Source organism: Dasypus novemcinctus, chromosome 6 (genome assembly GCF_030445035.2).
Source record: "Dasypus novemcinctus isolate mDasNov1 chromosome 6, mDasNov1.1.hap2, whole genome shotgun sequence".
Taxonomy (NCBI): Eukaryota; Metazoa; Chordata; class Mammalia; order Cingulata; family Dasypodidae; genus Dasypus; species Dasypus novemcinctus.
The window spans coordinates 130,562,621-130,575,341 of record NC_080678.1 but is presented as its reverse complement, the minus strand read 5'-3'; the positions used below and the strand labels follow the sequence as shown (position 1 = coordinate 130,575,341).

Below are 12,721 nucleotides of genomic sequence, written 5' to 3'. Positions count from 1 at the left end.
GGCTGGTTACACGGGGGTCCCGGCAAGGACCCCCGCTGGGGGCTGTGGGGCGAGATCTCCCCAAAGCGGGGGCCTGGCTCCCGGGTGGGCTGCCCTGGTCCCCCCCGACGTGCCCGGGGGGGGGTCCTTCCCGCACCCCCACCCCGAGGCCTCCCCAGGGGTCAGGGCTCGGCCTGAGCTACCACCCGGGGCCGGCAGGGGTTGCCAGGCGCGGGGAGGCCACACGCAGCAGGGCAAGCGCAAGCGGACGGGGCCGGGCGAGGGGTCCGGGGCAGGCGCCGGGCCAGGCGGGAGGGGCAGCCGGCAGCCCAAGCGGAGGCCAGCGCGCCCCCGAGGCGCAAAGCTGTCCCTCTGGGCGCCCACGAGGATCCCGGGCCGAGGTTCTTCCGCGCGTCCCGCCCTCCCGCCCCGGCCGGGGCTCAGGGCATCTGCCCTCTTCCTCGGGCCGGCGGGCCCAGGCCCCCTCGAGTCCAGCGCGGCGCGGGGTCCGGGAAGGGCCCCGACCCGGCCAAAGAGTGGCGAAGGCGGGAGCGGGCGCGGCCGGGCCGGAGACCGGCTCCAGGCTCCCACGGGATGCGGCGTCAGCGCGGCGCGCCCCCCACCGCCCCCCAAGGCCAGCCTGCGGGTCCTAAGCAGATGCAGCAGGAAATCGGGGATGAAATCCGGGACGAATCAGCCGAATCAGCCCCCGCCCCACGCTCCACACCGTATTCGCAGCCTCCCGCCCATGCCTGCACCCCGCGCCCCTGCCCGCACCCCCGCGCGCGCACGCACACACATGCCGCCTCGGGCGCACGCTGTCCACCCAGACAGCCTTGCAGAAGACGCATGCTTGGGGATGCAGACAAGCACACACACATGCTTCCTTCGGTACTAACTTGGCTGGAGAGTTGGCTACCACCTGGGGAGGAGAAGAAGGAGCAAAGACAGGGCCATCAGGCGAGGCCTCCTGCCAGGCGCGGGGGGAGCCCCGTGCTCGCCTGGGCGTGATGGAGACAGAGCCAGCCTGAACTGGCACCAGGGGAAAGTAAGAGGTAGGGGGAAAGAGGGGAGCGCAGAGCCCAGATGCTGGCCGCGGGGACCCTCGATTGCGTGAGAGATGCCACGTGCAGCCGCTTTGCAGGGGAGGAGTTCCACGCGCCGTCCTCTACCCTGCATGGGGAGCCCCCATGTGCCTGCTGGCCAGGAGGCAGCCCTGGACTTGGCCCTCTTTGATATAGGGTGGCCCTGGGGGTTCTGCCCTGAGCTGAGGCTGCAGTGGTATGGGAAGTGGGGTGGGGGACTAAGGGGTACCCACGGCCCCTAGACCTGCTGGCTCCCCGGGGTCAGGCTCGAAGCCGCGGTGGGCTGGCCAAAGCAGATCAGCTTGGACGCTGGAAAGGGGCCCCGGGGCGCCCTGCCCCTCCCTCTTAGCTGCAAGCAAGCATCCAACAGAGTCTCCTCTTCGGGGGCACTGGCCGGCATCGTGCTTCTCTAAACGGAAAATCCCTGCAGTGGCCCTGCCTGAACCCACGGGACATGGGCGTGGAAAGCCGTGGCTTCTTCCCCCGTCCCAGATCTGCCACTGTAGGGCCGGGCTCCAGCTTGCTGGTGCTCGTCATCCCTCAGCCAGGAGGGGGGGCAGGCCGAAACCCCCAGCCCCAAGCAGGCCCTGTGGAGCCCCGGGCCTGATATTGCCCGGAGCTTATAAAATTCCAACTGTCCTCCCAGGCTCAAAATAGCCGCGAGAGGAGCTATATTAGGAAAGGGCCAGCCAGGCACAGAGCTTCCATTCCTTCTCCATGTTTGGCCAGTGCTGACAGCTGCAGGGTCAGCTTGTGTGCTGAGCAGCCCAGAGTCCCCACAGAGGGCGGCGTGGGCCTTGGGGGCTGCTCTGCCCTGCGTGGGCACCCCGATCGACACTGAACCCTGCCCTCCGCTCGGCTCCACGCCAGGACCCTGAGCAAGATGAACCAAAGACACAAGGCCTAGCCGAAGAAGGGGCTTGCGGGGACACTCAGGCCCGGCTGCCCCTCGTCCCCCTCCGTTCTCCCCCACTCCTCCCGTGAGGTACAAGCCCTGAGTGGCGTGGCACTGCAAGCTGCCCAGAGGACAGAGTGGGGGATGGAGCTTTTGGAGCCAGGCAGGATCGAGGTCAAATCCTGACTGCCGCTTCCTAGCCCTGCAATGCTGGGCAGGGCACCCAGTGGTCCAGCCTCAGTTTCCTTATTCATCAATCTGTGAGGGCAGTGCCCACCACACAAATGGGACCTGAGGACAAGGCATGGGACCCTGCAGTGGTGGGAGCAGGGATGAGCGTGGCAGCCCTGCGGTCAGGAGCATTTAGCTGCCTTGCTCAGGTGCAGGTTTTGGCCCAGCAGAGGGTGCACTGGGCTAACCTGGGCCAGAGGCCCTGGCCCCTCCTGTCACCTGGCCTGGGCCAGGGCAGTTTCCAGCAGCAGCTGGCTTTTCCCTTGCATTCCCTCCCTAGCCCACTTCCCCCGGACGGAATTGTGGGATCCTGCTGCTCTGATATCAAGTAATAATTTACATGCCCGACGGGTCTAGGGGACCCCCCTATGCCAATGGGCAGGCACCTCAGGAGTCGTGGGGAGCTGGGAGGGGCTGGTCCCTGGCTATCCCCAGCAGGACCCCCCTGCCACGATGCAATCCTGCCTGCCACTTCACTTGGTGTGTGACCTTGGGCAAAGTGCTCAAGCTTTCTGAGCTGCTATTTACCCGGCTGTGCAAGGGGGAAGCTGCTGAGAGTTGTGTTCTATAAAGCATGTGGGATGTCATGCTCACTGCCCGCAGGCCTCATGGGGGTGTCATCCACTAGAGGGACCCCCCTGCCCAGGGCCATTCCCAGAGAGGACCAGGACGAGCTTCCAGCCCCCTAGAGGCGGGGCAAGGAGCCCAGCTCTGCTCTGCCATCCCCTGAGTCTCCTGGCAAAAGCCCCTTGCTGGGGAAGACGAGGGAGGAGGGCACAGGGGGCTAGTACGGCTCCACCGCCTGAGTCAGGGAAGCCCAGGGCCCAGGTACTTGTGCCATGGGGTGCCCGAGACCAGCTTCTCTTGGGTGCCCGAGACCGGCTTCTCTTGGGATCACAGACAGAGCTAGGGAACTTGGGGTGCTGGGGGATCCACACAGGAGCAGGGGCCTGCTGGGGCCAGGGGCCTTCTGCAGCAAGGGTGGAGGGGCAGGGCAGGGCCTGGGGGACAGCCCCGTGCCTCTGGGCACTGGACACCAGGGGCCATTCAGTGTGGATGGGCAGCCGGAGCGCCACACCTTGCATGCATTGTTGCATTTGATCCTCTGCTCATCCTGGGACGGGGACAGCATACCGTGCTTCCTGGAGGAGGCCTGACCCCTGGCCCCTGACCACTGGCCCTAGGGCCCTCCCCCGGCCTGTTCTGCCCCTGGCAAGCAGAGATGAGGAGCCCAGTTGCCCCGGCGGAAGTTAAAATGGGAATAACCAGGGTGTTCTCAGCAAGAGGGCCCCCTTCCCTCAGCGCCCCCCGACTCCCTGGCTCCCTCTTGTTTAGACTCCTCTGCAGAGTCCTCCCAAGTGGCCTGCTCGGTGGGGGTGGGGCCTGCTGTTCTCCTCCTCGGCCCCTTTCTCCCTGGGCCCTGCTGCCTGCTGCCCCACCCCAGCCAGGTTCATTTCTGCAAGCCCACTCCCCTCACACCACTGCCGGGGTCACCCTACCCAGCTCACATGCCCTCTCCTCCAGACAGCCTTCCCAGACCACTCCCAGCCGTAGAGAACTTGCTTTCCTTCCGTCTCTCGTTCTTCCTGGCTTTTTTCTCTGGGCTCTCAGAGGGTGGGGACCACTTGTCCCCTTGCCCCATTAGCTCCTAGAGGCAGCCTGCTGTGCTGTCCTGTCCTGGGAGGTGGGGGATGGCCTGCTGTGTCCGTTTGGGGAGTCAGAGCATCCTGCATTCAGATCCCAGCTTGATATTTGCATAGCTGGGTCATGCCGTGACCTCCTCTGGGCCTCAGTTTCCCCATCTGCAAATCCCCCTGCAGTCTGTGCTGGAAGGGGTGGTTTCTCTGGCTGCTCTCAGCCTGCCCTGCCTCCTGGGCTTGGGGGTGGCTGGAGGGAGGCCGGTCCCCCACTCCGACCTTCCCTGGGCCCGAGCACCGAGGACCGGCGCGACCGCCCGCGGAGCGCGGCACCGTTACCTACCCTCCTGGGAGTCCAGCCCCCGCGGCCTTGCCTCGGAGGCGGCTCAGCTGGTACATCTGAGCCATCTCCCTCAGGGTCTCTGCCGAGTACAGCCCAATGGGGTTGTTATACTGCCGCGGCGGCGCTTTCGGGCCCAGCAGGTCCGGGGCCCCCGCCGGGCTGGCCTTGGCGCCCAGGCTGCCCCGTGGAGGGGAGGGGTCAGAGGCCTCCGCGAGGGAGGCGAAGGAGGAGCTAAAGGTCCGCCTGAGCCCCGGGGGGCCGGGGTCGGGGCTGGCCACCAGGTTGTCGTTGGGGTCCAGAGCAGGCTCCTGGCACGGGGCGGCGCCATGCGGGGAGAGAGGAGAGAGGGTTAGAGGCCGCCGCGCCCCGGCGCCCCCCCGGGGCCTGACCTAGGGGGTTAGTGTGAGTCCCCGAGCAGTCTGGAGCCCCCAGCCCAGAGCTCGGAAGGCTGGGGGGTGGGCAGGCACCTGGGAGAGAGAGTGGCTGCAGCGAGGAGTGGGGTGGCGCAGTCCCCCAAGCTGGAGGAGGCAGGGCACGGGGCTGGGGGCCTGGTCTGGGTCTGCCCCCCTTCCCCACTGCACCTCGTGGCCGGGAGACGGGGGTCCCCTGAGCTCTGACTCCTGTCCCTTGGGCCCCCAGGGCTGGCTGGGGTTGGCTGGGTGGAGGGTGCAGGGGGGAAGCCCCGGAAGCAGCGGGCTGACGTCTGCCTCCCCAGCCCCCCGCAGCAGCCCGATCTGTTTCCCACCCCAATCCCGAGTCAGCCTCTTCCACCCTCCCCGCAGCCCTGCAAGCCCCGTGCCCCCAGGCCTCAGCCTACAGGGAGCTGCGCGGGGCTCCCGGCTCTTCCCTCCTCTCTCCACCCTGCCCATCTGCCCCACCAGCGAGGAGGGGCAGGCCGAGCAGGGCGTGGGGAGGGCCTCCCTCCCTTAGAGGCCTGGCCCCCCGAGGTTAACGACTGGGGGGCAGCGAGGGGCCCGGGGCCCCGGCCCTGCCTGCCTCTTGGGCCACGGTGACTTCTGACTGGGCCATAGGGACATGCAGTAGGGAGGGCAGGGGGCAAGGGGCAAGGGGAAACCTGAGGGGGAAGCCCTGGGGGCTGGGGGATCTCCCAGGCCCACCAGGCCCCACCCCACTTGGGAGTTCCTGGGGCGGCGTGAGCTGGGGCACCCTGCTTTCCAGTGTCCTGCATGCACAGTCACCCCCGTTCCCAGCACCCCTCTCCAGGCCGATGAGGGTCAGTGTCCTTGGGATGCTTGTCCCCACCCAGCTGGGAGGGTGACTGTTCACCGGAGCACCTTGCTGCCCAAACCGGCTCCCCCTCTGCTCAGCCACGAGACCTGAGGGTGCTGGGTGACAGCCCCTATGCTGAGTTTTCTTGGGGGGCGCAGATGCTCTCTCCTCAAGGACATGGCCCACCTCCCCAAGGTCCCCATGGCAGGGCCAGGGCGGGCAGGTCCCTCTGAGATCAGCCAAGGGCCTGGGGCGCGCAGGCCAGTGACGGCGCCCCGGGAAGCCCGGCCACGAGCGGTCCCCACCGCCGCCACTGGCACCTACCTTCTGGTGGGGAATCACCGGCAGCGGGGACTGCACCGGAGGGGCTGTCGTGGAGATGGGAATGGGCCGCTTCGACCTGGAGAACCAGAAGTGGGGCCGAGTGAGGACGGCTGCCGCCGGGGCCTCCCCAGCCCCTACCAGGAGCTGGCCTGCGCAGGGCAGGGCCACAGCGAGAGCGAGGGCAGCCAGGGCAGCCGGGCCCGAGGGCCCGAGACCCCTCAGCCCCGGGGATGCCGGCACCTTCGGGCCTCCGCTACGTTCTTGGGAGGCTGCCTGGGGACAGAGGGGGCAGAACTGGGCTTTGGAGCCAGATCCCCTGCCTTCAGTCCCGCGCCCCACTTACTGGCGTGCAGTGCCCCAGCTCGCCTCCCTGAGCCTCATTTGTGACACAGCAGTGACACCTGGGCCCAGACGGCAGGGGCCCCACAGACCCCTAGCACGTGGCTGCTGCTGGACCTACCCCCTCTCTGGGCCCCTGGGCCCCCACCCAAGCCCACCCCCGGCTCTGGAGAGCTCCCACCTACTTCTGCAGGGTGAGGTTCAGGTTGTAGCTGGCAGACTTGATCTTGTTCTGGGCCTCCAGGTGGGTCATGGTGTCTGTGTTGACCCCATCGATGGCCACCACGAGGTCACCCTGGCTGAGCTGGGACTGGGCCGCCTTGCTGCCCGGCGTGATCTGGGAGGCACAGGAGAAGGGCTGTGAGGCAAGAAGGGTGTCCCGGAGCAGGGGCCGGTCCTCAGGGAGGGGGCACCAGCACTGCCGGGCAGAGAGAGGCTGGACACTCGTCCTTCGTCTGCGGTGGCCAAAACAGCTGCTCGCCACGCGCAAGCCCTCTTCCCGCCCCCAGCCGCACGGCGTCTCCTGCTCCATCTGTATCTAACGTGGCCGTGGCACTAGCTCTGGCCCGTGGACTGTGCAGGGGACAGCGCGTGCCAATTCCAGCCTGCTCCTTGTGCCTGTCCTCCATGCTCTCTCTGGCAGGGGGCCCGGAGGGGGACAACTGAGCCACCGTGGGGAAGGGGCCCGCCTGGAGGAGAAACGACATGGAGCAGCCATGCCGGACGTCGCTTGAGGGAGAAATAAGCTTCGTTGTGCAAAGCCGGTGAGAATCGGGGGCTGTTAGCCACCCCAGGTAAAGCCAGGAGCACATTCCAGGCTCCAGGAAGCAGGGATGAGCAGGACCTGGGACTCATCCCGGAGATGCATCCGGTCCAGCAGGCGGGATAAATGGGCCTACACCAAAGCATCACGGTGCAAGGTGCGTGCACGAGGGCCGAGCAGCCCTGCCTGGCAGGAGCAGGGGGTCCGCCGGCAAGGGGAAGGCTAGCTGGGAACGGGGCAGGCCGCTGTGCTCTGCGGTGGGCTCCAGACTTCCAGAAGCGGGGTGCAGCTGTGGGGCCAGTTCCCAAACCCTGTGCCCCAGTGACTCCGTGGAATGGTAGCGCCTGGAGGCCCCACCCCTTGTCATCTCACAGAAGGCCGTGGAGAATCACCCCAGGAATTCCCCATGGAATGTCGACAGCCCTGGGGACACCACCTGGGAGCTGTGGTGGCTCGGGCTCTACTCCCAGGACCTCACGCGCAAGTCCGGCTTCTGCTCACCCGGCGCCAGTCGCATGGCCTTCCCTGCCTTGGAGGCCAGGGAATCGCATGCAGTGCAAAATTCTGGAGGGCCTGGTGCCCTGAAACGGCTTGATGGCACAGCCCTGGTGACATCAAATGGGCTGGGATGGAGCCCTGCTCCTAAATATATTCCGTGGAATGTCACAGGAGCTCTGGCTCCACTCCAGCCCCACCCCCAACCCCGGCACGGTGACATCCAGTGAAGCGCGTCATGTAGGAAGCCGTGACCTGCCCAGTGGTGTCGCAGGGAAGATCTGGGAGCCTCTTGGACCCCGTCCCCCAGCTGTGGCTGGAGGGTGTCCATTGGCTTTCTCCCCCCACCAGCCAGTTCCTCCCTGCCTTCTCTGGGCGCAGCCCCGGCACCTTTCTGGCTCTACCTGAGGGACAAAGCTGGCCCCTAAGGCTGGCAGACGCCAGAATCTGGCCAAGACCTGGGGGCCATCCCACAGAGCCCAGAGAGCGGGCCCATGCCCTGGGGGCCAAGCCTGGGGGGCATCTGGGCCTGTCCTGGACCTCCTGGCAAAGGCTGGGGGCCTCCCGCCAGGCCCCTCACCATCCCAAGGTGATCACAGGCCCAGTGAGATGAGGGCACCTTGCAGGTGGCAGTCCCCAGGCTACTTCCACCCTGGAAGGCGGGCCCAGGGACAGACAGACCTCTCTGTAACTGCACCCCCGGTCACAAACCCTGGCCTCCCCTGGGCTGGTGAGGACAACCAGACCAGGAGCGCCCTTGCAGCTACCACTGCCCCCTTGAGCCCTAGCGGCCAAGGGACCTTCGTCAACACTGGCCACCAGGTGCTCAGAGCCCCCAGCCCCTGAATCTGCTGAGACAGGGCAAGGGCAACAGAGAAACCCCGAGAAGGCCAGGAGGCCGCGTCACCTGCTTTGCAAGGCCGGGCCACAGAGGGACCTCTCCAAGCGACCTGGGATTTTCCCAAATGCACACAGCTCTTCCCCCGCACAAAGTCATTGCCATGGCAAACCTCTGCTAATGACAGGAATGTGTTGCTTCCTTCCAGGGTAGGAGTTAAACAAGGAGCCACGCAGCCAGAGAACGGCCTGCAGAAAATGGCCTTTCCCTACAACTTCTGGCTGCTTAATAAGATCGCTTTTATCCCCAACATTTTATTGTGAACATTTTCAAACATCGAAAAACGGCAGGAATTTTTCAGTGAACAGCCAAATATCTCCCACCTCAGTTCTACTAGTAACATCTGCTCAGCCTGCTTTCTCACCTGTCTTTCCTTCTATCCTCCCCTCTATCTATCCCTTAGTCCACTTCTCTTTTAAATTAGAGAAGTTGTTGGTTTACAGAACAATCGTGCATAAAATACAGGATTCCCATGTACCACCCTATTCACACCTTGCGCGTTTTTGTAACTGTCCTTGTTAACTAGAGCCCACGGCTTAAGTTCTGTTCACTGTGTGGTGCCCCTCATCACATTATCCAAGCATTTCAAAAGAAGTTGCAGGCACCCCTACGCTTCCATACATCGCCCCTACTCTTCTGCTGGATTACTTAGAGGCTCCCCCTCAGCAGGCTTCCCCCTCAGTAGAGCTCCCCCCCAGCAGGCTCTCCCCTCAGCAGGCTCCCCCCTCAGCAGGCTTCCCCTTCAGCAGGCTCCCCCCTCAGCAGGCTCCCCCCTCAGCAGAGCTCCCCCCTCAGCAGAGCTCCCCCTCAGCAGGCTCCCCCTCAGCAGGCTTCCCCTTCAGCAGGCTCCCCCCTCAGCAGGCTTCCCCTTCAGCAGGCTCCCCTCTCAGCAGGCTCTCCCCCAGCAGGCTCCCCCCTCAGCAGGCTCCCCCTCAGCAGGCTCCCCCCTCAGCAGACTCCCCCCTCAGCAGACTCCCCCCTCAGCAGAGCTCCCCCCTCAGCAGAGCTCCCTCTCAGTAGGCTCCCCCCTCAGCAGGCTTCCACCTCAGCAGGCTCCCCCCTCAGTAGAGCTCCCCCTCAGAAGGCTTCCACCTCAGCAGGCTCCCCCCTCAGCAGCCTTCCACCTCAGCAGAGCTCCCCCTCAGCAGGCTCCCCTCTCAGCAGGCTCCCACCTCAGCAGAGCTCCCCCCTCAGCAGAGTTCCCCCTCAGCAGCCTCCCCCTCAGCAGAGCTCCCCCTCAGCAGGCTACCCTCTCAGTAGACTCCCCCTCAGCAGGCTTCCCCCTCAGCAGGCTCCCACCTCAGCAGAGCTCCCCTCTCAGCAGAGTTCCCCCTCAGCAGCCTCCCACCTCAGCAGAGCTCCCCCTCAGCAGGCTCCCCTCTCAGCAGGCTCCCACCTCAGCAGGCTCCCCCCTCAGCAGGCTCCCCCCTCAGCAGGCTTCCCCTTCAGCAGGCTCCCCCCTCAGCAGGCTCCCCCCTCAGCAGAGCTCCCCCCTCAGCAGGCTCCCCCTCAGCAGAGCTCCCCCTCAGAAGGCTTCCACCTCAGCAGGCTCCCCCCTCAGCAGCCTTCCACCTCAGCAGAGCTCCCCCTCAGCAGGCTCCCCCTCAGCAGAGCTCCCCCTCAGCAGCCTCCCACCTCAGCAGAGCTCCCCCTCAGCAGGCTCCCCTCTCAGCAGGCTCCCACCTCAGCAGAGCTCCCCCCTCAGCAGAGTTCTCCCTCAGCAGCCTCCCCCTCAGCAGAGCTCCCCCTCAGCAGGCTCCCCTCTCAGTAGACTCCCCCCTCAGCAGGCTTCCACCTCAGCAGACTCCCCCCTCAGCAGCCTTCCACCTCAGCAGAGCTCCCCCTCAGCAGGCTCCCCCTCAGCAGAGCTCCCCCTCAGCAGCCTCCCACCTCAGCAGAGCTCCCCCTCAGCAGAGCTCCCCCTCAGCAGCCTCCCACCTCAGCAGAGCTCCCCCTCAGCAGGCTCCCCTCTCAGCAGGCTCCCACCTCAGCAGAGCTCCCCCCTCAGCAGAGTTCTCCCTCAGCAGCCTCCCCCTCAGCAGAGCTCCCCCTCAGCAGGCTCCCCTCTCAGTAGACTCCCCCCTCAGCAGGCTTCCACCTCAGCAGGCTCCCCCCTCAGCAGAGCTCCCCCTCAGCAGCCTCCCACCTCAGCAGAGCTCCCCCTCAGCAGGCTCCCCTCTCAGCAGGCTCCCACCTCAGCAGAGCTCCCCCTCAGCAGGCTCCCCTCTCAGCAGGCTCCCACCTCAGCAGAGCTCCCCCCTCAGCAGAGTTCCCTCTCAGCAGCCTCCCACTTCAGTAGAGCTCCCCCTCAGCAGGCTCCCCCCTCAGCAGCCTCCCACCTCATCAGAGCTCCCCCTCAGCAGGCTCCCTCTCAGCAGAGCTCCCCCTCAGCAGAGTTCCCTCTCAGCAGCCTCCCACTTCAGTAGAGCTTCCCCTCAGCAGGTTCCCCCTCAGCAGGCTCCCACCTCAGCAGCCTTCCACCTCAGCAGAGCTCCCCCTCAGCAGGCTCCCCTCTCAGCAGAACTCCCCCTCAGCAGGCTCCCCCCTCAGCAGCCTCCCACCTCATCAGAGCTCCCCCTCAGCAGGCTCCCCCTCAGCAGAGCTCCCCCTCAACAGGCTCCCTCTCAGCAGAGCTCCCCCTCAGTAGGCTCCCCCCTCAACAGGCTCCCCCTCAACAGGCTCCCTCTCAGCAGGCTCCCCCCTCAGCAGGCTTCCCCCTCAGCAGCCTCCCACCTCAGCAGAACTCCCCTCTCAGCAGAGTTCCCTCTCAGCAGCCTCACACCTCAGCAGAGCTTCCTCTCAGCAGGTTCCCCCTCAGTAGGCTCCCCCCTCAGCAGGCTCCCCCTCAGCAGAGCTTCCCCTCAGCAGGCTCCCCCCTCAACAGGCTCCCACCCAGCAGATTTCCCAGCTCAGCAAAGCTCCCCCCTTAGCAGAGCTTCTCTCTCAGTAGGTTCCCCCCATACCAGAGCTCCCCCCCAGCAGATTTCCCCCCTCAGCAGAGCTTCCCCCTCAGTAGATTCCCCCCATACCAGAGCTCCCCCCCAACAGATTTCCCCCCTCAGCAAGGCTCCCCCCTCAGCAGGCTTCCCCCCAGATTGGCTCCCCCAGATGTTTCAACCATCTGCAGAGAAGGGGGTGGCCACCCTGCTGCAGGGAGCCCCAGGAGGGGCAGCTGTGGACCCCAGGCAGGAGGGTGGGACCTGCTCCAGTAGCGACACCACCAGGCAGGAGGGGGCCGTGTCCAGAAGATCCTGGATGGCGCCGTGAGGGGACACCAGAAGGACGTCCAAGAGAGACCGAGCCAGGCTGCGGGGTCCAGGACGTCCTCTGCGGACCTGCCTTGGACCTGCCCTTCTCCCAGCCCCTTCCTCTTGCCTCTGGCTCTTGCCCTGGCCTGGGCCTGCCTTGCCCCCCTAATCCTCCGCTGGGGGCTGAGGGTGCTGGCTCTGGGGGTGGGTGCTCAGCCTCCCTGGCTCCTGAGGGGAGCCTCTGAGCTGGCTCCCTCCTGGGCCCTGGCTCTGCGCTCTCTGCACCTGCTCCCGCTCGTCAGAGCTCAGCTGGCCCGGCCTTTGGCTGCCCAGGCCTTTGGCAGGGCCCTGGACCCCCGGGGTGGGGGCAGGCTCGGCATCTCGGCCCTTCCCCCACAGCAGGACCAGCCTGCACATGGAGAAGGGTGGGGCCGCCCTGGGACTCTGAGGCGCCAGCCCAGGGATGGTGTAGCCAAGTATCTCTTGTCCATCTGTCCTCCTCTCTCTCCTCATCTTGTTCCAGAAAGGACTCGAAGTTGCTAAATCCTTGGAGGATTAATCAATTAATTTAGATGTATCCCTTTTGGGCATTGAGAAAAGCCTTTTTAAGGGTTGTTCTGCTCCCACTTTGCTTTTTCAGTCTTCCCTGGTCAGCAGTCACCTCTCAACTGGGGGAACCCACCCCTGGGCCAAGCATCAGGGTGTGGGCACGGGGGTCCTGCCTCGGAAGCTTCCTGGGAACAGGCTCCAGGTTCTAGGAGGCCAAGGTCAGCCCCCTGACCCACAGGAGACCCTCGCCAGGCCGGGCCGTGGCTTTAGGGCGCTGGCCCTGAGAGGGGCGGCAGCGGGCCTCCTGCAGCAAGGGGAGGCTTTCTCTCCAGTTGCAGCCTCCACGCCCTCAGGCTTAGGAAGCTGGGGCTGCCGGGAGGATTGGGTACAGTAGGGTATTACGTGGGAGGCTGCAGAGCCAAGAGTGTTTCAGGGAAGTTCCAAAGCAAGGAGGCCCCCCCGCCGGTGTGGACACAGCCCCTGCCCCCCAGCTCCACTGCAGCAAGATCCAGAGCTGCTGAGGGTGGGGTCCCCACGGATGGTGGAGGGGAGAGAAGCCCCACGCGGGGTCCCGGGGCTGGGACGCCCCCAGGCTCCCGGCAGGCGGGAGGGCAGCTGGGCTCTGCAGCTGGTTTTCCGGCCCTGACTCCCCCAGGGACTTTGGGGCCAGGGCTCAACCGGCCTGGCCCCCACCTGCCTTTCCTT

At 65.8% G+C, this 12,721-nt stretch overlaps 1 protein-coding gene across 3 annotated transcripts in view; it reads right to left on the bottom strand.

Moving 5' to 3' along the window:
• LDB3 (LIM domain binding 3) overlaps positions 1–12,721 on the bottom strand; it is a 59,391-nt gene that overhangs the window by 41,892 nt on the left and 4,778 nt on the right. For 2 of the 3 annotated variants that reach the window (XM_004483217.4, XM_004483218.4), the window contains exons 3-5: positions 6,249–6,400; positions 5,725–5,800; positions 879–901 (exon numbers count right to left, since the gene is read on the bottom strand). In XM_004483217.4, coding sequence (XP_004483274.1) covers positions 879–901; positions 5,725–5,800; positions 6,249–6,400 — 251 coding nt within the window. Of the gene's footprint in view, positions 1–878; positions 902–4,170; positions 4,479–5,724; positions 5,801–6,248; positions 6,401–12,721 lie in introns of all 3 variants that reach the window. The other variant, XM_004483216.4, reaches the window with a different exon arrangement.